This window comes from Siphateles boraxobius, unplaced genomic scaffold, assembly GCF_051911475.1.
Source record: "Siphateles boraxobius isolate OS27281-9 unplaced genomic scaffold, OSU_SipBor_1 6, whole genome shotgun sequence".
Taxonomy (NCBI): Eukaryota; Metazoa; Chordata; class Actinopteri; order Cypriniformes; family Leuciscidae; genus Siphateles; species Siphateles boraxobius.
Genome location: NW_027509186.1, coordinates 26,462,216 through 26,490,145, shown reverse-complemented (window position 1 = coordinate 26,490,145; position 27,930 = coordinate 26,462,216). Strand labels below are relative to the sequence as shown.

Here is a 27,930-nt window from a genome sequence, read left to right as displayed (position 1 = left end):
TGAGAAGGGAACGAGACACTGCGTCGAGAATCGACTCTTTGGGAACGCTCCCTTAGCGTGCGCCTCTGAAGTATGAATGAAACTATTCCAATCCTGATTGGTGTTGCGTCATGACGTAACATGTGACGGCATAACCGGATGCATAAAAGCGACGCCGGCACACACACACACTAGCCTAGCGATGATGCAAGACGCTCTAAGGCCTCGAGGGGCGTGGCAGGACGACGCAGTTTCTCGTTCCCTTCTCAGGGAACAAGGGTTATAGTCATAACCCGAGACGTTCCCTTTCGAGGGAACTCAACACTGCGTCGAGAATCGACTCTTTGGGGAACGAATGCCCACTAGGCCACGCACCGAAGACAGGCCTGCCCAGGAGTGAAACTGATTCAGGCACTCGAGACGAGAGCAGGACGAGAGCACTCGTGCGCCAGGCGTACTGGGGAGGTACAGACTATAGAACCTAATAAAAGTGTGTGGGGTAGCCCAACCGGCTGCCTCACAGATCTCCTGGAGGGGAACTCCCGAGAGGAGGGCCCTAGAGGACGCCATGCCTCTAGTAGAATGAGCCCTTATGGCCAGAGGTGAAGGCAAATTGCGCACCTCAGAAGCCAAGGCAATAGCCTGCACAATCCAATTACTAATGGTTTGCTTGGATGCCGGGAGCCCTCTCCTAGGTGACCCGAAACACACTAACAGTTGGTCCGACCTCCTCCAAGAAGAGGACCTCTCGAGATAAATACTCAAAGCTCTGACGGGGCAGAGCAAATGGAGCTTCTCTTCTTCTGCCGACACATGAGGTGGAGGATGGAAAGCCTGAAGGGTCGTAGACCTAGCCGTATTAGCAGGCACTTTAGGCACATAGCCCGGTCTCGGGTGCAAAAAGGCCTTAAACTTGCCAGGGGCAAACTCCAAGCAAGCTGGTGTCACTGCCAGGGCTTGGAGATCTCCCACCCTCTTAAGAGAGGTGATGGCTAAGAGAAAGACCAATTTGTAGGTAAGATATTTTGGCGAAGCCGACTGAAGAGGTTCGAAGGGGGCCAGGGATAACCCTTCCAGAACCACTGCCAGGTCCCAGGCAGGAACCCTGGACCTGGTTGTCGGTCTCATCCTCCAAGTACCACGGAGAAAACGAATGACCAGCTGGTGCCTCCCCAGAGGCCCATCACTTAATGGCGCATGGAAAGCCGCAATGGCAGCCACGTACACCTTAAGCGTGGAAGGGGAGAGACCCGCAGAGAAACGATCTTGAAGAAACTCCAGAACTGAAGCCACCGGGCAGTTAACTGGGTCTAAATTATGTTCTCTACACCAAGTAACGAAAACATTCCACTTGAGGCCATATAATCTCCTAGTAGACAGAGCCCTAGAGCTAAGTATGGTTTCAACCACCCCGGCTGATAGACCAGCGTTTAGGTACTGAACCCCCTCAGAGGCCAGGCCCACAGTTTCCACAGCTCTGGTTGAGGGTGGAAGATTGTGCCCTCCACCTGAGACAATAGATCCCTCCTCAGAGGAATCTGCCATGGCTGAGCTATCAGGAGCGAAATTATATTTGAAAACCATACCCGGGTCGGCCACATTGGGGCAACCAGAAGTAGACTGATGCCCTCCTGACGGACCCTCTCCAGGACTGCCGGAAGCAGAGCGATCGGGGGAAATGCGTACAGGCGAAGCTTTGTCCAGGCCTGTACCATGGCATCCAACCCCAGTGGGGCTGGATGTGAGAGGGAGAACCAAAGTGGGCAGTGGGACGTCTCTCGAGACGCGAATAAATCCACTTCCATGGGCCCAAACCTCTCCCATATCAACTTCACCACATCTGGATGAAGTCTCCATTCCCCGTGCCTCAGCCCCTGCCTCGATCTGAGTCCCCCTTGTCGGTTTAGATAAGCTACCACTGATGTATTGTCCGATCGTACTAGGACATGGTAACCCTTGATGTCTGGAAGGAAGTTCCTCAGAGCCCTGAACACAGCCAACATCTCTAGACAATTTATGTGCCAAGAATGATGATGGTCCTGCCACAGACCCCTGGCAAAGCGGCCGTCCATGACCGCGCCCCAGCCAGTGAGGGAGGCGTCTGTCGAAACGGTTTTCCGGCAACTTGACGCTCCTAACACTGGCCCTTGGGACAGGAACCAAGGTTTCTTCCATTTCTGCCGTTTCATTCCGAACTGCCATTTCTCGAGACTGGGCCAGAATGAGCCAGTCGTCGATATAATTCAGTATGCGGATGCCCTGAAGTCTCAGTGGAGCAAGTGCTTCATCCATACATTTGGTGAATGTGCGGGGAGAGAGTGCTAGGCCGAACGGAAGAACCCGATATTGGTAAGCTTCGCCCCCGAAAGCGAACCTCAGGAACCTCCTGTGACATGGAAGGATGGATACGTGAAAATTGGCGTCTTTTAGATCTATCGTGACAAACCAGTCCTCGGATCTGATTTGACTCACGATGACAGGAATAGTGAGCATTTTGAACCTGAGCTTCATCAGAGACAGGTTCAAAACCCTGAGATCTAGAATTGGCCTCAACCCCCCATCCTTCTTTGGAACTATAAAGTACCGGCTGTAAAATCCGGACTCCCTGTCTGAATGAGGAACACGTTCTATGGCCTCCTTTAGCGGCAGAGATTGCACTTCTTGTTCCATCACCTGAGCCTGCTCTGGAACCACTGTAGTCTGCACCACCCCAGAAAATTTGGGGGGGGCGGTGCCCGAACTGCAGTCTGTACCCTGACTTTATTATATGCAGGACCCATGCAGATATGTTGGGAAGATGATACCATGCCTCTACAAAATCTACTAAGAGAACCAGCCTCTCGAGACTGGCCTCTGGTGTTTTTCGAGCACCCTTCTCGACCCCCTGAAGCAGAAGACCGGCAGGGTGTAGTCGATACGGTTTTAGTGACCATAACTGATGCTCGTTTTTTATTTTTCGAGAAAAACGACCCACAGTGCGTTCGCTGGAATATGATGCGGCCCGAAGCGTCACCGACGGCGGGCAACTCACATCGTTTCCTAGAGGGCTCCGCTGTGAGAACAACCTCGGTTGTTCTACAACGGAGGGGACAGCCCTCAGAGGTCCCACCACTCTGGCTAGGACCTCTTTCCTGAAGCCCTCCTAGCCTGAAGGACATCCCTTAAATCGCCCTTCTGGCTGGGGGGCTTCTGCTGGGAGCGTTTCCTCCGTTGCCAAGCTCCCGGAGGAGGGGCTCTAGAGGAAACGCTCTCCCTTTGCTCTGCCCGGTGTGAGGAGCTGGTTGATGGCTGGGGCTGATGTTCTTGCCCCACCCTACTCGATTTGGACTTCGATTTTCGGGGGAGGAACTGCTGGAACACCGCAGATTGCTTCTTCGCCTCCTGAAACCTGTCGACGACCGATGTAACGGCGTCGCCGAACAGGCCAGAAGGCGAAAGCGGCGCATCCAGCAGAACAGATTTATCTTTCTCCTTTAGACCAGATAAATTGAGCCACAGATGCCTCTCCGTGGCCACCATAGCTGTCATAGAGCGGCCAATAGCGCGGGCCGTCTCTTTAGTGGCCCGGAGAGACAAATCTGTGGCTTTGCGCAACTCTGAAATATCTTCAGGAGTTGGCCCCTCCCCCTCGTCCAAATCTTTCAGGAGATCGGCCTGGTATGCCTGCAAGCTAGCCATAGAGTGCAGACATGAACCAGCCCGACCTGCCGCCATGTAAGCCCTGCCTATTAAAGCAGATGTATCTCTGCAGGGCTTACTAGGCAGCGCAGGGGTTTTAAGGGAAGATGCCGACTCAGGAGATAGATAACCGGCTAGAGCTTCTTCGACTTTAGGCATCTTCCCATAACCCATATCCCGTGCCCCCACAACATTGCTATAATCGACAACAGATGGACGGGAGACACGGGACGAATGCGGTTTATCCCACGATCTCGAGATCTCTTTGTGGAGATCGGGGAAAAACGGCAAACCCCGGCTGTGACCTGTGCCGCAGGAAACGCTCGTCTAACTTGCTTACGACTAGCGTTCCCTGCTCATCTTGTGGCCAGCTGATGTTAAGTCTGGCCACGGCACGAGTCACAACCTCCACCAGCTCCTCATAAGCTTGGCCGTGAACTGGCGCGCTCGACTCACGGTCATCCTCGATGCTGATCACCTCTGCCTCCTCGGAAGCAGAGAGCTCAAGCACCGGGACCTGGTCGTGGGCAGAAGAAGCCGCAGCGCGGGCTTCTGCACCACTCACAGGGGCTTCGGGATCTTCAGATGAAGAATGAGAAAGTGCCACAGCAGTCTCATTCTCATCTGCAAGATCCCGCTGCGAACCCCACGATCTGAGTCGCCGCGCCGCCTCAACAGACGCGGGACCAGAACCGCGGGGAACGCGATCCTGACCGAGCTTATCAAAGCACGCCAGCCGGGAGCGCAGCACCCTCATGGGTAGTGCTTCACAGTGTACGCAGGCAGCTCCCTGGAGACTGCCTGGGCGTGCTGCGCTCCCAAACAGTTCACACACAAAACATGCGTGTCCCCATCCGTAATAAAACGAGGACAGGGGTGCACACACATTCTGAACTGCTGGCTGGCCATAATATATATAGGGATAGACAAACAACACCAAATAAGACAGACAGTCGTAACATAGAGCGCTTGCTGAAGAGCGAAAAGCTAGTGTGTGTGTGTGCCGGCGTCGCTTTTATGCATCCGGTTATGCCGTCACATGTTACGTCATGACGCAACACCAATCAGGATTGGAATAGTTTCATTCATATTTCAGAGGCGCACGCTAAGGGAGCGTCCCCAAAGAGTCGATTCTCGACGCAGTGTTGAGTTCCCTCGAAAGGGAACTCCAAAACTAACAGCCCAAATGAACGAACACAAGGGGAGAAACAGTGTCATGTTACAGGGCATGATAAGGAGATTTTACGACCTCCACAGGAATGTGGCCACGTGCACAAGAGAGAGACAATGGGGAAGACAGAAACCCTCTTTAAAACAGACTTTGCTGCATTAATCATAGACTAACTGATCTATAAATGAACATGCATACAACTGTGAAAGAAACAGTGTAAACGGTTTACTGTCTCGTGTAATATTATGTATATATTATGGTATGTACCTTGGTATACAACCAACTAACGATCAATGTAACCTCACCTGTATGATGCCTCCTACCTAATTAATCCTCATTTAATGACTCACACTTTGATGTACATCACCTTCTTCTAGAATACAGTGTGTGGATGTGTTATAGCTATCTGAGCATTAATGAATGCATGTCCCACGCTTGGGACAAAGACTCGTAAATCAATAAGAGCCACTTTCCCTCTCAGACATGTCACCTTTCTTATTGGTTGAGTTCAACCCTTAGGGGTGGATCTTTTCCAGGCTTTATAAGAGACAGTCCACATGTGACCTTCCTCTCTTAGTTCTTTCATCCAGCCGCAACACTGTTTCTGGTGATACTGGGGAACACCCTCCCCCTCCACAGGGCCCCAGGGCCCAGCAGGCCTCGATCCAACCAGATATGGGCTCATGCAGGAGAGAGGAGACTCTCTCACAAAGAACCAAGGACAATCTCAGGTGTTTTGGAACAAAGACTCCAACCAACCACGACTCCAATCACCCACTCTTCCGACTTCCTCACTTCTCCTGGGTGCTTGGCGTGGCCTCAACAGGGCCCCAGGCCTTGACCAAACAGCCATGTGTTCCTGGAGAAAGAGAACTCTCAACCAACTTCCACTTGACACTGCCGGAACCATCAACGACTTAAATTTTTAACAACTTTCAAGAATTGTTCCCACTACAAATGCAAGTATTCAATTCAATGAAATGTGAAAATGAAATTCTGATGGTTCTTCTCATAGTCCCTCTTCCGGTTTCCAATTTCATCCTATCACTAACCTATTTCTGTATTTATGTATATATGTTTGTTTAGTTTATTTATGTTTATGATTTAGTTAATAAAACTTCTGCACTTTATGTCTTTGGTTCTGATTTGCTTGCAATACGAAGTCCCTTTACGGTTTTTGATCTTGCTACATGCTCAAAATGCTGTACATGCTAAGAAATAATTATTCTTCTGTGGCCAGGGAAGATACCCTTTTCTTAGAATAAATTAATAATCAAAAGAGTTTGTTGGACGAACTGATTAATTGATTGTACTATTAATTTAACCATGTCAAGTTAATCCAATTAACTGACCCAAATATTTATAATTAATCATAACAAGTTATTATTGATTATTAATATTTCATAAAGCTAAGTTCCCTTTCAAGGGAACTCGAGCTGCGTCAAACGCTGTGGGAACGCCCCTGCGTTGTGCGTCATGAAGCACGTATGGAATCAGCCCAATGGAGAGATGGAACGTCATAGGCGGGTGACGTCATCGATCAGGAAACTATAAAGCACCCCATAAACACAAGCGCAACAGCTTTCTGTGCCTTCAGTCGCGCTATATGTGAATCTGTCCCTGTGTGAATATTGTCTGTCTTTACATACTCTGCACCACACAAACAATTTATATATATATATATATATATATATATATATATATATATATATATATATATATATATATATATATTAAGAGAGATATGGCGAACGAACAGCAGTTTAGGAAGTGTTTCCCTCCCTGCTCGCGTTATTTTACGAGTGGGGATACACACGTTCTTTGTGTTGTTTGTTTGGGAGTGCAGCATGCCCAGTCAGCTCTCGAGGGAGCTGATTGTGAGCATTGCGAGCGTCTGCCATTAAGGACGCTCCGCTCCCGCTGGGCGCTCTTCGAGGAGAGCGGTTCGGTGCACACTCCCCGCGGTTCGGGTCCCGCTCTTGCCGAGGCAGAGCGACGACGCGTATCATGGGGATCGCATATGGATCTCTCAGCGGGGTTAGAGACGGGCTCTGCCTTATCTCTCCCTTCACCTTTGAGATCCAGTGCCTCAGTCCCGTGTTCGGAAGCACGCGCTGCGGTTTCTTCCGCTCGGGCTGAGGCACCAGTTATAAATGAGGGAGATGTGGAGGATTCGCCACCTTACACTCCCGAAAGTGATAAGCTAGTGGAGGTATTAACAAGAGCTGTAGAAAAACTCAGCATTGTATTGCCAGTGACTAGACAGGAGTCTGTTTCTAAATCAAAATTAGATGAGAGATTTTTGCCGTCACGAGTGCAACCTCCACGCCAGTGCTTGCCGTTTTTTCCCGATCTCAACACTGAGGTGTCGAAATCGTGGAAAAAAACGGTGTCATATAGAGTGTTTAGTCCCCAGACTTCAACATATTCTAATATTGTGGGGGCAAAATCATATCGTTATTCGGCTATGCCTCGCGTGGAAGAGACGCTTGCGAGTTTTCTCTCCCTCGAGGCTGCGTCATCTGTTAAGGCACCGGCATTACCCACCAAGCCTCTTAGAAATATTTCGGTTTTTGTGGGTAAAGCGTATTCGGCGGCGGGTCAGGCTGCGTCATGTCTGCATACTATGTCTATTATGCAGGCATACCAGGCTGACCTGCTGAGGGACGTGAGTGAAAGTGAGAAGGTCAGTGCTGACGTGGTTCGCGAACTGCGTCAGGCTGCTGATTTATCCCTCGCGCAACCAGAGAGTCGGCCAAGCTAGTGGGTCGATCTATGGCAGCTCTGGTGGCCACAGAAAGACATCTGTGGTTAAATCAGACAATTATAAAAGAAAAAGAAAAAGCTTTCCTTTTAGACACTCCTCTCCCCCCCCCCCCCCCCCCCCCTGGGTTTATTTGGCGATGCTGTAAATTCTGTCATCGACAAATTCCAGGAGAAGGAAAAGCAAACAACAGCTTTTAAGAAATTTCTCCCTTTAAAAATTCATGTCCCTGGGGCTGCTGGGCGGGAGCAGCCCCGGCCGTCTGCGAGGTCATCATATAGGGCGCTGAAGCAGAGTGTCGCGTCTCGTGCTCCCCCTGCTGGACAGTGGGCTCAGCCGCGGCACTCTCAGCCGAAATCTCCCAGTAATAGAACTGATCTGAGGACAGTTATATTAGCTAAGAAGGCTTCAGCTAAGAAGAAGTCCTGGCGCCAAGGCGCGCAGGACACTGAGGGTGGTCCCAACCGAGGCGGAAAGGTTTGCACCTCTGTCTACGGTGCCCATTCTTCCTCGGTGCCCTCAGGTGCCCGTTCTGCCAACCCCGCCTTCTTGCCGTGGCGCAGACGGTCCAAGCGAGCGATTTCCCGAGGGACGCTCGCTCCCTCTGAGGAGGGTTTCAGAGCGGTTAGACCAGTTGTTCCCTGCCGTTGTGCCGTTGCAGGGCGCTGCGTTTGCTGCTCAAGTTACAACAGAGGCCAGTCTCGAGAGACTGGTACCCTTAGTAGAATTTCTGGCAGAGTGGAAAAGCCTTCCAAAAATATCTCATTGGGTCCTGCAGACAATAGAAAGGGATTATGCTATCCAATTCAGGTGTGGTCCACCAAGATTCAGAGGGGTTCTGCCTACAGTGGTGGGCCCCGAGCAGGCTCTGGTTATGGAACAAGAGGTGAAAGCACTCCTTCAAAAGGAGGCTATAGAACGGGTTCCTCCTCCCAGTGTGGAGTCAGGCTATTACGGCCAATATTTCATCGTTCCAAAATAGGATGGGGGGTTGCATCCAATTTTAGACCTGCGCCTATTGAATCGCTCGGTAGGGAAGCCAAAATTCAAGATGCTCACTATCAAGTAGATCATGTCACAAATCAGATCCAAGGACTGGTCTGTCACGATAGATCTAAGGGACGCGTACTTCCACATTTCCATCCTTCCACAACACAGGAAGTTCCTGAGGTTCACCTTCGGGGGCGAGGTGTACCAGCACAGGGTTCTTCCGTTTGGCCTAGCTTTATCTCCCCGCACTTTCACGAAATGCATGGACACAGCACTAGTGCCCCTGAGGCTTCAGCGTGTTCGTGTCCTCAATTACATCAACGATTGGTTGATTTTAGCTCAGACAGAGCAGATGGCGGTTCGACATTTAGATGTCGTTCTCCTTCATATCAGGAAGTTGGGGTTGAGGCTGAACGCAAAGAAAAGTGTATTATCTCCTCAGAAGACCACTTTTCTGGGTGTCGTTTGGGTTTCGGTTTCGATGCAGGCGCGACTCGCTCCGACCCACATCGTTTCGATTCTCTCAGCTGTGAAACAAGTAAAGCTAGGCCAGCTACTTACTGTAAAACAGTTTTAGAGACTGTCGGGTCTGATGGCAGCAGCGTCCGAGGTTATACCTTGCGGCCTGTTGTACATGAGATCGCTTCAGTGGTGGCTCAGGACCAAGGGATTCTCCCCGAGGGGAAATCCGCTCTGCACGGTCAAAGTCACGCGGCGCTGCCTTCGTGCTCTGGTCATGTGGAAAGAAACTTGGTTCCTATTCAAAGGGCTGGTGTTGGGGGCTCTTTGTCGTCGCGTAACGCTAACGACGGATGCTTCCCTCACAGGGTGGGGGGGGGCGGTCACGAGTGGTCGTCCAGCCCAAGGGCTGTCGCAGGACCATCATCTATCACGGCTTATAAATTGTCTAGAGATGTTGGCGGTGTTCCAGGCTCTGAAACACTTCCTAGCAGACCTGAGAGGTCATCATGTGTTAGTTCAGTCAGACAACACGTCAGTGGTCTCTTATATAAATCATCAGGGGGGCCTGCGGTTTCGCCGGCTTTATAAGTTGGCCCGTCAGATCCTCCCGTGGTCCCAAGGGAGGTTACTATTTCTGAGAGCAATGTATCTTCCTGGGTATTTGAATGTGGTAGCAGACTCCCTGTCGAGACAGGGGCCGAGGCCGGGGGATTGGAGACTCCATCCCGAGGTGGTGGAGCTCCTTTGGTTGAGTTTTGGTCGCGCCGAGGTGGACCTATTCATTTCCAAGGAGACCACGCATTGTCATCTGTGGTTTTACATCAGCCATCCAGCCCCTCTGGGGTTGGACGCTATGGTGCAGCCGTGGCCGAGGTCACGTCTGTTCACCTTTCCCCCGATTGCTCTGCTACCTGGAGCCTGGAGTTCTGGAGAGGGTTCGCCGGGACGGGGTCAGCCTACTATTAGTAGCCCCGTTCTGGCCGGCCCGAGTATGGTTTGCGGACCTGATTTCTCTCCTGGACGGCTCTCCCTTGGAGCTCCCGGTCAGGAGGGATCTACTCCCTCAGGCGGGCAGCATGATATGTCACCCCCGCCCAGTTTTGTGGGCTTGGCCTCTGAGCGGGCCCAGCTCATGAACTCTGGTCTCCAGAGCTCCATCCACGAGGAAGCTTTATGCCTTGAAGTGGAAACTCTTCACTTCTTGGTGTGGAGAGCACCTGCAGGACCCAGTTAACTGCCCAGGGGGTGCAGTGCAGGAGCGCTTCTCCACAGGGCTATCCCCCTCCACACTAAAGGTGTATGTGGCGGCACTGGCTGCTTACCACGTCCCTTTCAGTGGAGTTTCTCTTGGGAGACACCCGCTTATAACTCGTTTCCTTCGTGGCACACTGAGGCTGAGGCCAGCAGTTCGTACGAGGGTGCCGGCCTGGGATCTGGCCATCGTATTAGAAGGTCTTTCCCTAGCTCCTCTTGAACCTATCGAAGAAGTTCCTGAGAAGTTTCTCACGTTTAAGACTATCTTTCTTCTTGCTATCTCCGAGAATCGGAGATTTGCAGGCTCTGTCGGTTTCACCCTCGTGCCTGGAATTTTCGCCTGGGATGGTTAAGGCTTTTCTGCATCCTAGACCAGGTTACGTTCCCAAGGTCCCTACTTATGTTGTTAGACCTACAGTTCTGCAGGCCTTTTGTCCTCCTCCATTTCTGTCGTCTAACCAGGAGAAACTTAATTTACTCTGCCCTGTTAGGGCGTTAGACGCCTATGTCCACAGAACTGCCCTGTGGAGGAAGTCAGAACAACTATTTGTGTGCTTTGGGCCACCCAAGAAGGGGTGTCCCGCGTCTAAACAGAGAATGAGCAAGTGGGTGGTCGAGGCTGTCTCACTTGCCTATGAGTCGCCTGGTCAGCCTTCACCTTTGGCTGTACGAGCCCACTCTACCAGGAGTATGGCGGCTTCTAAAGCCTTACTGTCAGGAGTTTCCCTCAGTGACGTTTGTGATGCGGCTGGATGGTCTTCACCGCATACTTTCATTAAGTTCTACGACCTAGACTTAAGTTCTACCCCTGGGGCACAGGTGCTCTCGTCCTCTGTGCGCTGGTTCTCACATGGCGGTCACTTGGTCCTATGGCGACGTGGGTATTAGCGTTCCCACAGCGTTTGACGCAGCTCGAGTTCCCTTGAAAGGGAACGTCTCAGTTACGTATGTAACCCTAGTTCCCTGATAGGGAACGAGACGCTGCGTCATTCCACCATACTCCCGGCATTCCTGCTAGCGCTTCCTTCAGGCCTATCAGAAGCTGTTGCGCTTGTGTTTATGGGGTGCTTTATAGTTTCCTGGTCGATGACGTCACCCGCCTATGACGTTCCATCTCTCCATTGGGCTGATTCCATACGTGCTTCATGACGCACAACGCAGGGGCGTTCCCACAGCGTTTGGCGCAGCGTCTCGTTCCCTATCAGGGAACTAGGGTTACATACGTAACCGAGATGTTCCTTACACTACTATTTGATTTGCAAATATATATGATATTGAGTCATACATCATGTTCTTCTGTAACAGGGTTTCTTCTGTTATCCTTTCAGATCCAGGTTGGATCGGTGTTGTTTAGGTCTGATTTTTAAAGCTTTACCTTCAGTATGGCCCTGTTTTATAATGTTTCAATCTGTATTTGCTTTGTGATGTTCAATATTAGTGAAGATCCATAATAATTTTGATGTAGCCTAACGCTGGCAGATATCCCAGAACTGCTCGGACAAACTTTTATGGAAATAGGATAAATTCAGGTAAATTTGGCCACTTTATGCCATTCATCTCACTAACAAAAAATGTTCCGATTGACTTAAATTCCCCCTGCTTCAGCTAATACAATCACATTGTGCTTTTGTGTCTGTCACAGGCTGTCTCTTGTGATTCATGCCGTGATTGAGACTAAATGTTGCAGTTGTTAGGATGCAGCTTTTTGTCTCTTAGAAAAGTAAAGTAAAGTAAAGTAAAGTAAATAACATACTGTTACAACAAACAAAAGCATTACTCATCACTATAGCAAGTCAGTCTGCAAGTGCAATATTGTTGCCGGTTTGACATACATTATGAGGACCCAAAGTCCTTATATTAGGGGCTTTCGCACCAGATAGTTCTAGGAACTTAGTTCTTGGAACTAGCCACCAGGGTGGTTCCCCGAGGACTAATGGTTCCCCATAGGAAGCTTTTCCTGGTTGCATTTGCATCGCCAGTAGGAACCCTGAAGTGACGTAAGTTTTTATAAAAAAAAGTGACAAAGTATTTATAATGACCTATAAAAATGTTGTCATGACAGACTGACGGAAGCAAGTGCAGTATAACTCTTTATTTAAGGTAGAACAATAATGAATCCAACACAGGCAAACAGGTAAGTGACGCAGGAACTCCGATGGTCAGATGATAGGTGAAGAAGCAGAGATGCGGTGATGAGTGTCCAATAGTGCGATAATGTCCATAAAAATCCACAGAACGAAAACCGGAACAAGGAAGGCAAGAGACTGGAACGCGACAGGAACACAGACACACCGGGAAACCACATACAACGATCTGACAGGGAAGATGAGAAAATGGTGAGTATAAATACACATGATCTGACAAGCTGCAGCTGGTGAGAGGGATAATGAGTGGATGGGTGATGAGCGCTGATGAGCGGAACGCCCATCTAATCAGCGCGCTGACATATAACAACAGAAACACGAGACAAGAAGAAAACGTAGGATTTACCAACCGTGACAGTACCCCCTTCCCTATGAACGCCTCCTGGCGTTCCCAGACTCCCTTACCTGCCGATTGTAATCATCGATAAGGGAGTGATCCAGGATGTCTCTAGCCGGTACCCAACTTCTCTCCTCCGGACCGTAACCTTCCCAGTCCACCAAGTACTGGAATCCGCGTCCCCTCCGTCTAGAGTCCAGAACACGATTGACCGAATAAGTAGGCTCCCCGTCTACGAGACGCGGCGGGGGGGGGGGGGGGGCGACGACCGGGACTGGCGGATTAATGCGAGCAAAAAATACGGGCTTAATTTTGGAAACATGAAATACGGGATGAATCCTCCTGTACACTGGAGGAAGATTGAGACGGACTGTCACTGGACTAATGATTTTAGTGACAGAGAACGGGCCAATGAATTTCGGTGTGAGCTTATTCGAAACGGAGCGGAGAGGAATGTCCTTGGTAGAAAGCCACACTTTAGAACCGACGACGTATACGGGAGGCCCCCGCCGGTGGCGATCGGCTTTGGCCTTGGTGCGTGCCCCCACTTGGAGTAGAGTCTCACGGGCTCTAGTCCAAATGCGGTGACACCTCTGGACGAAGGCGTGGACGGAGGGGACCGCGACTTCGGATTCCAGACTAGGAAAAATTGGTGGCTGGTAACCTACACTACACTCAAATGGTGATAGGCCCGTGGATGACACTGGCAACGTGTTGTGGGCGTACTCCACCATAGACAATTGCTGACTCCAGGAGGAAGGATTCTTGGACACTAAACATCGCAACGTTCTCTCCAAATCTTGGTTGGCTCGCTCAGTTTGACCATTGCTCTGGGGATGGAACCCAGAGGACAGACTGACAGTCGCCCCCAGAAGTTTACAAAACTCTCGCCAAAACAACGACAACCAACGCTGTCTCCTTGGCTGAAGGTAATTTGGGCAAGGGAATGAAATGGGCCGCCTTCGAGAACCGGTCCACCACGGTCAAAACTACCGTGTGACCCTGGGAGGGTGGGAGGGCGGTGATAAAATCTAGCGCGATATGGGACCAGGGTCTCGAAGGCACCGGCAGCGGTTGGAGTAACCCATCTGGAGGTTGATTGGAAGTCTTACCCGTGGCACAAACTGAGCAAGCCATTACAAAACTGCGAACGTCACGAGCCATGAGAGGCCACCAGAATCGTTGCTTAACCAAAAACATAGTACGATTGACTCCTGGATGACAAGCCACATTGGAACAATGACCCCACTGAATGACGCTGGACCGTAAACTCTCCGGCACAAACAAACGGTTCGGTGGGCAACGAGTCGGAGGCGTTACCCCTTCTAAGGCCTTCTTGACCTTCGATTCGACCTCCCATGTGAGTGTAGAGATGAATAGATTATCTGGTAAAATGCACTCGGGAGTAGACGGGCGATCGGAACGGTCAAAAATGCGCGATAAAGAATCGGGTTTGATGTTTTTGGAACCCGGGCGGTACGAAAGAGTAAAGTCAAAACGTCCGAAAAAAAGAGCCCACCGAGCCTGCCTGGAATTAAGTCTTTTAGCAGTACGAATGTATTCCAGATTCTTGTGGTCGGTCCAGACGATAAAAGGTACCCCTGACCCTTGTAACCAGTGGCGCCACTCCTCCAAAGCTAACTTGACTGCCAACAACTCTCTGTTGCCAATGTCATAATTGCTTTCGGCAGGGGATAAACGATGTGAAAAAAACGCACAAGGGTGCATCTTGTTGTCTGAAGGAGAGCGCTGGGATAACACTGCACCTACCCCCACCTCTGACGCATCGACCTCCACCACGAACTGACGTGATGGATCAGGGGTTATCAGGATAGGGGCTGAAACGAAGCAACCCTTCAGTTTGGCAAACGCAGCTTCTGCTGCATCTGACCACCTGAACGTCGTTCTGGGGGAGGTCAAGGCGGTCAGAGGCGCGGCTAGTCGGCTGAAATTGCGAATAAAACGCCGGTAAAAATTGGCGAACCCAAGAAACCTCAGTAGGGCCTTACGGGAATCTGGACTTGGCCAATTCACCACAGCCTTAACCTTGTCAGGATCCATGCGCATTCCCTCAACCGAGATGATGTGACCTAGAAAAGGAACAGACTGTGCATGAAAAACGCATTTCTCCGCCTTGACAAAAAGCCCATTCTCTAGCAACCTCTGAAGCACTTGTCGAACGTGTTGCACGTGTTCCTGGAGAGACGAAGAAAAAATCAATATATCATCCAGGTAGACATATATGAACTGATCGATCATGTCTCGCAACACGTCATTGACAAGTGCTTGGAAGACCGCTGGGGAGTTGGAAAGGCCGAACGGCATAACCAAATATTCAAAGTGCCCCCTAGGGGTGTTAAAAGCGGTCTTCCATTCATCCCCCTCCCTGATGCGGACCAAATGATAAGCATTCCTTAAATCCAGTTTTGTGAAGATAGATGCTCCTTGCAACCTCTCGAAAGCTGAAGACATCAACGGCAAAGGATAAGTATTCTTTACCGTGATGTTGTTCAACCCCCGGTAATCAATACAAGGTCGCAATGATCCATCTTTCTTCCCCACAAAAAAGAACCCCGCCCCCGCTGGGAAGGGGAAGGGCGGATGAATCCCGTTGCTAGAGAATCAGAAATGTATTTCTCCATGACCTCTCTCTCTGGGACAGAGAGTGAATATAACTTGCCCTTAGGCGGAGACGTACCTGGCAGTAAGTCTATAGCACAGTCATAGGGACGATGCGGAGGAAGAGAATCAGCCCGAGACTTACTGAACACCTCCTTCAGATCCCGATACTCCGTGGGCACGTTTGATAAATCCACAGTCTCCTCCTGTAACACATGAACAGGAACAGACGGACAGGCAGACACAAGACAAGACTTATGACAAAAACTGGTCCATGATGCCACCGATTTGATCTGCCAGTCTATTTTGGGGTTGTGACGGGTGAGCCATGGGTGACCAAGAACGATGGGTGCTAGTGGATTCCCCCCCACCCCCACCCCTAGCTATAAGCGTATGCTGTGTGGTTGATGTCCAGTGTTGTTAGCTGAGCAGAAATGCATAATCATGTTTCGCTTGGTCCCTTCAAAGTTGTATTGGATTTTCTCCTAACGTAAAGGTTAAGAGGCCCATCTATCACTGTTCCCTTTCGAGGGAACTCGCAATGCATCGAGGACGCTTTGGGAACGCTTCCAGCGTGAATGCGTCTGAAGCATCTATGTCAACTAGTCCAATGGATGGAATGAACGTCACGGGCGGGTGACCTCATGACCAGGAAGAGATAAAAGCGCATCCGGTGCAACAGGCATTAGCTTCTGCTGCCTCACCCAGAGATCTGTGTCAAACTGTCTGTTATATTTACTGTTGTCTGTCTGATATATATATATACCTAAACACTATGGCGAAACAATTGCACAAACTCTGTTTCTCCCTGCTCGCGTTATTTAACGAGTGGACACACACACGAGCTTTGTGTGATGTGTTTGGGAGTGGAGCATGCGGTATCAGCCTTCGAGGGGGCTGATTTTTGACATTGTGAGAAGCTTTTGCTTTGCATGCTTCGCTCCCGCCTGTCACTTTTTGAGGAAAGTGGCCATGCTCGCGATTCTCAGGGTGCAGGTCCCGTGTCTGCTGAGACAGCGCAGAGAATGCATTCCTGGGGATCGCAAATGGATCTCTTTACGGGGTTGGAGACGGGTCTGAGGGCCTTATCTCGTCCCTTTCCCGAGGGATCCATTGCTCTCTCTCCGGTATCGGAAGCCTGTGCTGCGGTTTCTTCCGGCCGGGGAGAGAGACCAATGCTTCAGTGCTCTATCTCCGAAGAGGTAGATGTGTTGGACATTGAAAGTGACACAATCATGGGGGAAGAGGATTCACCATCTCTTTCCCCAACATATGAGGAGCTGGTGGAGGTGATTACTAAGGCTGTAGATAAATTAAATATTGAATGGCCAGCAGAGAAAAGGGGCACTCGTCCTAAAAATAAAAAATAAATGAAACAAGCACTTCCTTCCCTCTATTGTTTCACCTCCATCACGGGGCCTTCCATTTTTTCCCGATGTACACTGCAAGCTGTCTAGATCGTGGAAAAAGACTTGTCTCGTCTTTTCAGCCCCCAGGTTCATGTATATTCAGATATTAGGGGGTTGAGAGAGTAGGGCTATGGGGCAATGCCCCGGGCAGAACAGACACTTGCGAGCTATCTGGTCCCTCAATTCTTGGTCGGACTTGTCCGTGGAGAAAATCCAACCAATTATTTGTCTGCTTTGGATCACACAAGAAAGGTCTTCCTGCATCTAAGCAGACAGTGAGCAAGTGGGTAGTTGAGGCTATTTACTTATGAGTCCTCTGACCAGCCATGCCCTTTGATGATAAGAGCTCATTCCACTAGGAGTATGGCGGCTTCTAAAGCCTTGTTATCTGGAGTTTCTCTCCAAGACGTTTGTGATGCGGCGGGCTGGTCCTCACCGCTCATGTTCGTAAGGTTTTATAGCCTGGACCTGGACACTGCCTCAGGGTCTCAGGTGCTTAATGCTTAGTGTAGTGATGACAACAGGCTGACACTCAGGCATTTGAAAGTTTGGCGATTTGGGTATTCTCGTTCCCAAAGCGTCATCGACGCATCGCGCGTTCCCTCGAAAGGGAACGTCTCAGGTTACAACTGTAACCATAGTTCCCTGAGAAAGGAAACGAGACGATGCGTCGCCCTGCCATACTTCCTGCATCCCTGTGATCGACTTGCTTCGGCAATTTTCTAAGCTAATGCCGGTTGCACCGGATGCACTTTTATCTCTTCCTGGTCATGACGTCACCCACCCGTGACGTTCATTCCATCCATTGGACTAGTTGACATAGACTATTCAGACGCATTCACATGGTTGTCTGGGCAATTGAAGTCACTTCATAAAAATATATAATTACAAACTCTTGTACTTATAGAGATCACAAAAAACACCCCAAATTACTTTCTTCTTCTGTGAAACACAACACAACTTATTTCGAAGAAGTGTTCAACATTGGACCTCATTGACTTTCAATGAATGGACTGATAAATTGTTTAAAATATATTCCTATTTGTCTTCGATAAAAGCGAGTCGGTCGTACAGGTTTGGAACGACATGAGGGTGAGTAAATGGTGGAAGAATTTTCATGTTTGGGTGATTTATCCCTTTAAAAATGGTAAAATGCATCATACTCTTCATATCCTGAATGTCAGTGGCTGGAGAGGAACCGAGAAGGTGGACATTACATGATGCAGTTAAATGTGTCAATTAAAATAGCAATATTTAATGTATTAAATATAAGGGGTTTATGTGATGTAGAGGTTAATGACTTGGGCTGGCAGGAAAACTTTTAGGTTTGACCCCTTTAAGGGGTGATTCATAAGCTACTGGCATTGTGCCTTTAAGTAAAACACTTAACCGCAGCAGGTTACTCTAGGTGAACGCTCTCTGTAATACGTTTATTGTAAGTAGCTTTGGATAAAAGCATGCTAAAAGACTACAATATTATTTACTGTATTAAATTACACAATATTGATATACACATTCCAAAAATAAAACTTTTTGGTATAGAGCAAATAAAGACAAAACAAATAAAATTAGAAACATTCATTCATTAATGGTTTACTTAGTAATCCAAAACATTTAAAATAAAGTAAAATATGAGTAAAAGAAGTTCACCTTTCTCTCAATGTTACAAAAAGAACATATTTAATCCTTAAAGGTTTTTTTTCTTTTTCTGGCACTCAACAATTGAAAATCAAAATGATTTTTTGAGTAGACAATTCAAAGGAGGCACTTACCAAAATCTGGCTCTTATGCACTGTTGTTATTCCACAGAGCGTGTTCAACCCCAAAAGAGCTCCAAAATGCACCATTTGCAGGGTAGCAGAGTAGTGAGTGCCTAATGTGTCTTTTGAATAAATTATTTAGCAAATTCTGAAATAAACAACTGAGGCTGCATCTCAAAATTGTAAAGAGCTACTCATAATGTGGAACGATGTTTGTTTTGGCAGCGTGACACAATGAAACGGCGGCCCAGAGTGTGTCCCACGGCAATCCTGTTAAAGATTCCCTGCTTGCATTGTTTACATTCGATTCCTCTGAATAAAAAATAAATGAGTTTTAATGATGAAATGTCATGTGTTGATTTCTGACAGACGATTAATTTAATTCTTGCTGCGTATGTTTACTTTTTTCCGCTTCCAGTCGTTTACAACTTGGAGACTTCAAGAAAAACATCAACCAGAAACTTTATTATCCGTTATGAATGGTTATGAACTCTACTTGTATTCACAAAGTATTTACCCTGCAGTTCAGTCTTCTCATTGACATCTCGAAGATAAATCCTCCTCCCTGACTTGCTTTTTGGTTGGCAGTGGATGTCAGCCGTGAGTGCAGCATAAAAATGCTGTAACAATTCAGTCTGGCCGTTGTTTTTGAGACGAGAGCTTTGATGGACACTTAGAGGTATTTGGAGAAAATATGTGATGAAGCTACGGTTATGAGTGACAGGTTTGGCTTGTTTGCGGTGCTCGTGGTCCAGCAGCCTTTATCTAGCTTTAATTGAAAACAGCTTCTCAATTGCTAGACCTTAATTTGATGCCTTTTACAAAGGGATGCATCCTGTGGACTGAGACAACACTAATTAATGTTTGGATTGAATTACTCCATATTGTATAGAATCAGTCACTTGGCTTTTGTTGTTAGATATTGTTGCATTGGCTGGTCAAAATCAAGCTCTTCGCCTGTTCTACTCCCCACAGCGATCACTTGTCTTACAAAGACAAGGTACATGCTATTTCTGTGGTATCCCATTACTGATTCAACCCTCCCCTTAAATGACACACACACAAAATAATTCACAGGGGGGAAGGCTTCATACAGATGCTGGAATGAAATCTGGAAACTGTGCGTTGACTTTATCGAATTTTTCGCATACATTTGTCAGTTATTATAGCAATACTTAACAGCTCTCCAGCATTCAAGTGCATGGCCATTGTGAGGTTATGAGTGCTGTTTTCCCACAAGAAAAATCTCTTATCTAGTAAGCATAATATCACATTATTAATATGGAGCAAAAGCATCTAGTGTAATGAGAATGTGTAATCCAGTTCAACCGTTTCATTTGTATATTTGTGGATATTTAACCCCCCCCCAAAAAAACATTATTCCAAACATGTATGACCTTCTTTCTTTTGTAGAAGAAAAATATTAGTATTATTATCATTATTATTATTTTTTTCAATACAATGAAAAGTCAATGGGCCCAATGTTTTATTTTGGACCCTATTGACTTCATTTTACGGACTTTTTTTTCCCATAGATTAGGGATTAATTATCCCTTTAAGCGAATCAGTTATTGATTTTGATGATCAGCTCACAAAACATTAAAGAAATTACACAAATAATAATTTTTAAAAAAAATCCAGTGAGAATCCAGTGGACCAAAACATTAGATGTGACCTAAGACATAAAAAGAGCCACAGTTTTCATTTGTGTTAAAAAAAGGAAAATCTTCCATGTCACCATGGCTAGCCATTCCACCTTTAACAGGTTTTCTCTGAACAGTGTTTGTTTAAAGGGAGAAAAAAAGAGGGGAAAAATCCACTGCATGGCTTGTCTGGGCAGAGATGGGTAGCGGTTTGAATTGAAGACACAGCGAGCCTGATCACATGTTGTCCTTTGAGAGCAATGACAGTTTCATAAACGAGTAAGAAACGGAACACAATCTATTTTCATCATTCTGTTCATAGTCAAAAGACTACATTATATGCTGTGTGCAGTTTGCAGGGTCTCTACTGTATTTTTAATTGCCTGTCAGTTCCTAAATGGAGCCTATTGGCAGATACATTTCCAGCCTCAGTTCATATTAAAACGCTTACTGTATTTCCAGGAGGAGTTTCTAATTCGTGTTAATGTGATTTCTTATCGATTAAAAAGTGTTAACTTTTGTGAATGAGGTGAAGAAAAGGTTGTGGTGAAAAAAACAAAACAAGACAGTGCTAAACAAACTTAGGGATTTGTTCAACTGGATTGTGGGTTTTGTAATGGATAAAATTCAAGTTTTTGCACTGAAATATGCAAAAGTTTTAAATAGATAATTCACCAAAATTAAAAAAAAAAAAATCTTTGTAACACAAAAGAAGATCTTTTGAAGAATGTTTCAACTGTTTTTGTCCATACAATGAAAGTCACTGGGGTCCAAAAATCCAACATTCCAACATATTTCAGAATATTTTCTTTTGTGTTCTACAGAAGAAAGCAAGTCAAGGGGCCACATTGCGCCATGTGTATGATAGGGCCCATATAGGTTTGAAAATGACATGAGAGTGAGTATGATGACAGAATTTTAATTTTTAGATGAATTATCAATTTAAATGAATACATCCATGAGATCTTTTTTTTACACTTTAGGCTTATTATTTTGCTGCTAATTATTTCAGAGAATGAAAAAGCCATATTCAATCTAACAGCACGGGATTATAGACATTTTTTAACTGTATAGCAGTAAAATAAAATGACAAGTGTCAGTACAAATGTTGTTTCTGTTCTGTATTCTGCTGCTGAAAGTGCTGTGCTCAGGCCATGCGAAACCATTGAAGTTGATTTGCTGTAATTGCATTTGAGCAAAATGATTTGGATGTGCATGCATTTTCTAATTGTTGTTACATCTTGCTTCAAAAAATGAACTAGGCATGTGTTTCCTGATGCACACCCTTTCTTGAAGTCTCTGCCTGGCTGCTTGATCCTTGATGTGTGGGTGTTTGTGTGCGTGTGTGTTTAAATGCTCAGCATAAGCCTAAGATAAGTTGTAATAAGTAAGATTTGATTGAGAAAGCAGGAGTATTTCAGTAAAATAAATGTGTATCATGACCAACTTTTTATCTTCTGCTTTTGCAACAGCATCTTCAAAGCAAATGCAACAGACGTGGTTTGTAAGGATTTCACATTCATCATTTGTACTTGAAAAGAATTTACATCTTCAGGAAGAAAAACAGTCTCTGCTGTGTCACATAATCGCCAGTATTAGATGTGTCATTATAAGTCAAAGCAATATATGTGATTTATGTTTTTCTTTTAAAGTAAGCTAAGTATTTTACAGCTTACTGTATTTTCTCGTAACTTTATTGAATAGATGTTAAAGGTGCTGTATGTAATTTATTTATTTTTTGTCTGAACTACAGTGTCAAAATACCATAATATGTTTGCAGATATTTCGGAAACATGCTAGTTCACACACGTTTCTGCGTTCCTATCAGAATGTCTTGTTTTTGTTTCGGTCAATAGTATTGCCCAATAGTATTTCGACTTGTATGGAAGAAAAATAATGACAAATGTATTCGAAACAAAAAAGCATGACTAATTTCACTAATTGAAAAAAAAAATCCATTGTATTAACAGTAGGCGTCTTGCATTTTTATGCATTGCATTCAATAATCCATATTCGACTTACAGACACTTCCAAAATATTCAGTCTGTTAAAAAAATACAACCTATAATATTCGACAGGCAATTTTCTGTCCATTTTATTTAACTTTACAAATTCGCTTCCGCAAATTCAGTGGTTCAAATTCGAAATATGAAAACATATTTTGCCCTCGGATGCTTAGTTTGTTAACTTTATATCATGGTTTCAGTCATAGGCGCCGATACCGTGGGTGCTCCGGGGCTCGAGCACCCACGGAAAATAGCAACACCCACGTGTGTGCCAGACTGCCAGTAGACTACATTCATTTAAAATTAAACATTGCAGTTGGTGCTATATGAAGCTTCTGTCACACTGTGATTGGTTATGTCGCTGTCAGTCGCCTGATCCATATCCTATCCATCAATCACAGCGTTTCTCGGATGAAAACGCCTCTGATAGCGGTTACGTGTCAGTTAAACTTTTGATCTCCAATCCTGTCTGTATTTGTGAGAAGTGGCACTGTCCTGAGCTATGGTCCTGAGTTGAAAGATAGCCTACTTTACGGCTTTATTATCAAGTAAATGGGTGTGTGCTTTCGTGTCGGCGGCTGTCCATTTCCTAAAAGGGGTTGCACACCGGACGAGAAGCGCAGCGCCGCGTAGTGCCATGTCTTTTAAAATTCGAACAAATTATTCTCTATGAGTGTAACTTACACACACCGGCGGCGCCCAGCTACGGCTTATAGGACCTTGTTCAAAATCCTGCCGTGCCACAGAGCGCGATTTACATAGTTTTATATTAAATTTACATTTTTTTGTCTCAAATCGTCGTTAATGTAGCCTACTGACTTCAATCTGTGCTGCAATATACATTTATTTTACATTCATTTACAGAAATCAGCTGCTTGAATGAAAATTGCTGATGTTATCGGATTTTCAGGTGATATTCTCAGTTCATTCAGTTAACGGACCCCCCGATTGTATTTAATTGTACAGTACAATCGTAACATAGTAGCCTACAGACTTTATCTTAATTCCATAATGTCCTTAAAAATAACATTACAATATTGCTGGCCATAAACTGACAAAGTGCGCGTCCGGTGTGCGATAGGCTACCTCGAGTTGTCATAGACGCAGCGCTGCGCTTCTCGTTCGGTTCTGAAATGCAAACATTTTTTGACTAGGCCTAACGTTACTTTTTTTTTTTTTTTTTTTTTTTTTTTTAAAGGGCGTGCGCCCATGAGCACCCACGGAGGAAAACATAAATCGTCGCCTATGGTTTGAGTGACGTTGTGCTGTCATACTGCCAGCAAATAAACTGGATCAGAAAGTGCAGATTCTACCCAACCTAAAAAGCTTCTGCATCCATCTATAAATCTCTATGACCAGAGGCATATTAAAATGAGGAAATTTCAACTGATCAACATACATTGTCAGGCTCGTCGCCTTCAATGGTCAATTGCGCTCGTTCATGTTGCGTGTCCTCAATCTGGCAACCCGCGGAGGAATCAGCTCTCTCCAATATTTTGAAATTTGACTTCAGTACCCATTTTAACTGCTAGCTGTCAATATTACATACTGCACCTTTAAACTAGTAATGAACCTATACTGAACTTTTGTAAATGTGATAAGCATCAGTCATGTTTTATTCAAGTGGCTAAGCTGATTGTTATTTTTAATTATATTTGGAAAATGCAGCTGGTAAGAAACATATGTTGGTAGCGACATGAATCATTGATGTAATTAGACATAGAGACACTGTAGTTGCATTGTCTCTATTGTTGCAATAAGCAGCTGAGCGTTTAACAAATATAACAGAATAGTATTTATTTATTTTTTTACAGAAGCTGAGTTTATTTATTTCCTGAAATTCAGCCAATTTGAAATGGCTAGCAAACCAGAACATCATTGTATGGTTCCCATTTGGCCATTTTTGGGGGATTTTCTAGGAACATCCTATTCAGGAGAAGAAAACCTACAGTATGTAGTTTCCAAATCAGTTTATTGGTTATACGATTGGGTTTTTCTTCAACTTTAATCACTTTGACTGTATGTGAGTGCTTTAGAGAGCGCTTTGAAGGGAGGGTGGGATATTACGCTTTCGAAGCTAGCTTGGTATTGATAGCCTCTCCGAAATTGTCTACCCTACCTTTAAGCTCAATATCTTTTGATATTTAAGATGTGGTGAAAATGACACTATAGTGTGGAAAATGCTTCATGACTTTTAGAAAGCATAACAATTACAACAAAGTTCTCCTGAATTGTATCATTATACACTTTTGGTCATTAGTTTCTAGTTGACTAACTAGCAAATGTGTAAAATATGTGTTTTAAGAAAGTTTATTTTCTAAAAAGGCCCAAAAAATGCCCTTTAGTTGAAGAAACACCCAATTATAATGTTCTTTGGAACAAAAAAAGTTTAGCAAGCTTTACCAAGATGAGATAAACTAGATTTTTTTTTTTTTTGGCACCAACAAATGATTGTACCATATGCAAACTCTTTTGATTGAAAAGTGTGTGCTAAATACTGCTGTTGTGTTTTGTGTGGCAGGTGGCTGTGTGAAGGGAGACCCCCAGGGCTGGACCCATGAGGAGTCAAAGAAGATGCTCGCAGCCTGGGCGTCTCTGCTCTTCTTAGCCATGTGGGTGAGAAATGCCACCAGTGGCCCGCTCTCATTCAGAATAGGTAAGTATTGTCTTCCGCTTTTAAGCTATAAAGCACATCACTATCTATGGCCTGTATCTCTCCTTAGTCCTCACGCTGATCGGTGTAATTTGTAATCACTGTTAATTAAAGTGATGGGGTTCTGAACCAGATTTGCTGCCTTAAGGCAGACTGTAACTCCCAGAATTAACACACTGGAAAAAGAGAATGAGCATGTGAACGCTGCTTTTTATGTTGATGTCGTAAACAAAGACTAGTAGAAAAATTAACGGTTTGCAACACTGAGGAGGAAGCTGTCTGACTCATGGAGATCACTCTCTCTATAAAGATTCCTATTCAGTTCACTTTTCAGGGAAACTGGCTTACTTATACTGTCTGAAGCTACTGTACATTGAAAAGGGTACATTTAGGGTGTTTTTAAGGGCTTTTTCAGATTTTATGTAACATTAGATGAATTGAATGTGCAAATGAATGAGGTTGATCCAAATACCATCTTGTGGTTTAATGGAAGCCAGAGCATCTGACCATCTGTAACAAAGAGTCACATGATCACTTTCAAATCACGCCGGATCACTTATTCATCAGGTTTTACACAAATGTGTGCAGTTCATTAAGCTTATGTTCCACTGTCATTATCTCAAAAGAGGAACAAATCAAATAGCAAGGCATTCTGAAATTCATGTTAATTTTTCAAGCCGGATTGTTATGCTAATAATATAATTTGTAATGAACAAAAAAACAAAACAATTTGGGTGAACTATCCCTTTAGAAATGAAGTTACATCAGCCTTAGCTTTATCACCCTCATATATATATATATATATATATATATATATATATATATATATATATATATATATATATATATATATATATATATACTCAATATCCAGTTCAGAAAGCAGTAGTTGATGCAGTTTAGCAGAGGTATTGCAGCATTTCAAGTAAATTATTTGAATACTTTTATTTGGCTGTTAAACAGCTGTCAATCACAAGAGATTTCAAAACTCTGCGTTCTATAGTACTTTAGACTTAGCATTTATGTAAAATTACTTTCTATTACAGCCTCCCAGAAAGAGCACTAATAATGTCAGTCATAATGCTGAAGTATAATTAAATGCTAACAAAAAATTAGTGAAGGTCTCAGATACTCAGTTAAGCGATGTTGTTTTTGTGAGTCGTGTTTATTAACACCCACACAGCCTCTGTCTCACTGGAGAAAAGCATTAAAGGACCTTCCCCTCATTAAGGAAATGAATGTTCAAAAGCTGTTTAAACTGACTTCATTATGGTTTGGAACTGCATCGGCTAGGCGAACCGAAAGAGAAAGAGTGAGACGGAGGGAGAGATAGCTTTGGTGATGAATGCCGTCTAATCTATCTGGTGCCATATTGAGCAGTGCAAAATGTAAATTTAGTTCCAGCTGATTTAGCAAAGGGAACACGTGTGGTTTTTGAATGTGTTGTGTGTACAAGTGTGAAGCATGTTAATTCACTGTGGTAAGGCTTGGTTGTGAGATGTTTGCGCTCGGTAAAAAGAGCATTGATCTGCTTATTCGTGGCATATTACAAAAAAATCCCTCTGATTCCAGCGGCTCAGGGATCAGATGAGGCGGCGTGCTCTCATCTACACGAAACAAGCTCCTGCTTTCATAGATCAATTATTAAGCAGCCAATGCAATCGCCACCTCTCCTGAGCTTGCATCTGTCATCTCCTTTGTCATTCAAACACTGAAACAAACCGCTCCCAACATACACGGGTATAGTTGGGTAATTAACCGCCGCTGCTCTCCTCCTTCTCCCATGTCTCCTCACCTCCTACACCTACAAAAGCACCTCCGGATCAAACCCTGTTTATTGCTGTCTCGTTTATTTGACGATTAATTAAAACATGTGGTTTCTGTTTTTACCACTCTGATGCAAAGCGGCTCTGTCGATGCTTGTGTAAATAGCGAGGGCGGCATTAACGTATTTTCTTTCCCAGCACGTTGACGGGGTGCTGACTTCTCTGCAGGAGATGATATTTAACCCTGCTGCTTTTCCAGGCCCAGAATGTCACTGGATGGCTTGCACAATGAAAGCATCAGCCCAAAATAGCATCACATTGCCTGGCAAACAGATATGTGGTGTTTGTATACTTGTCCCCAAATTGGGATATGTACTGGTCTTCACACCAGCCTTCACAACCATAAACTTCAGTGTATTGGTAGTGGGACACTTGGAGCGCTTTTTTTTATACTGCCTTTTTTCCCATATCGTGTATTTTAGTGATCATCATTAGGTATAATTCGACATTGCTTTAAACCGTCTCGGTTACGTATGTAACCCTAGTTCCCTGATAGGGAACGAGACGCTGCGTCAAACGCTGCGGGAACGCCCCTGCGTTGTGCGTCATGAAGCACGTATGGAATCAGCCCAATGGAGAGATGAAACGTCATAGGCGGGTGACGTCATCGACCAGGAAACTATAAAGCACCCCAAAAACACAAGCGCATTAGCTTCTGATAGGCTTGAAGGAAGCGCTAACGGGAGTGCCGGGAGTATGGCGGAGCGACGCAGCGTCTCGTTCCCTATCAGGGAACTAGGGTTACATACGTAACCGAGACGTTCCCTTTCAAGGGAACTTCGAGCTGCGTCAAACGCTGCGGGAACGCGAATACCCACGTCGCCATAGGACCAAATGACCGTCATGTGAGACTAGCGCACAGAGGACGAGAGCACCTGTGCCCCAGGGGTAGACCTTAAGTCTAGGTCATAGAACTTAATAAAAGTATGCGGTGAAGACCATCCAGCCGCATCACAAACATCACTCAGGGAAACCCCCGACAAAAGAGCTTTAGAAGCAGCCATACTCCTGGTAGAGTGAGCTCGGACAACCAAAGGTGAAGGCTGGCCAGCCGACTCATAAGCAAGTGAGATAGCCTCAACCACCCACTTGCTCATTCTCTGTTTAGACGCCGGACACCCTTTCCTGGGTGGCCCGAAACATACAAAAAGTTGTTCTGATTTCCTCCACAGGGCAGCTCTGTGGACATAAGCGTCTAATGCCCTAACAGGGCAGAGTGAATTAAGTTTCTCCTG

The 27,930-nt window shown here is 45.8% G+C and overlaps 1 protein-coding gene across 3 annotated transcripts in view; it reads left to right on the top strand.

Moving 5' to 3' along the window:
* grik4 (glutamate receptor, ionotropic, kainate 4) overlaps positions 1-27,930 on the top strand; it is a 454,446-nt gene that overhangs the window by 208,108 nt on the left and 218,408 nt on the right. For all 3 annotated transcript variants that reach the window (XM_077208503.1, XM_077208502.1, XM_077208504.1), the window contains exon 3: positions 24,738-24,872. In XM_077208503.1, coding sequence (XP_077064618.1) covers positions 24,791-24,872 — 82 coding nt within the window. In that variant the 5' untranslated portion in view covers positions 24,738-24,790. The remainder of the gene's footprint in view (positions 1-24,737; positions 24,873-27,930) is intronic.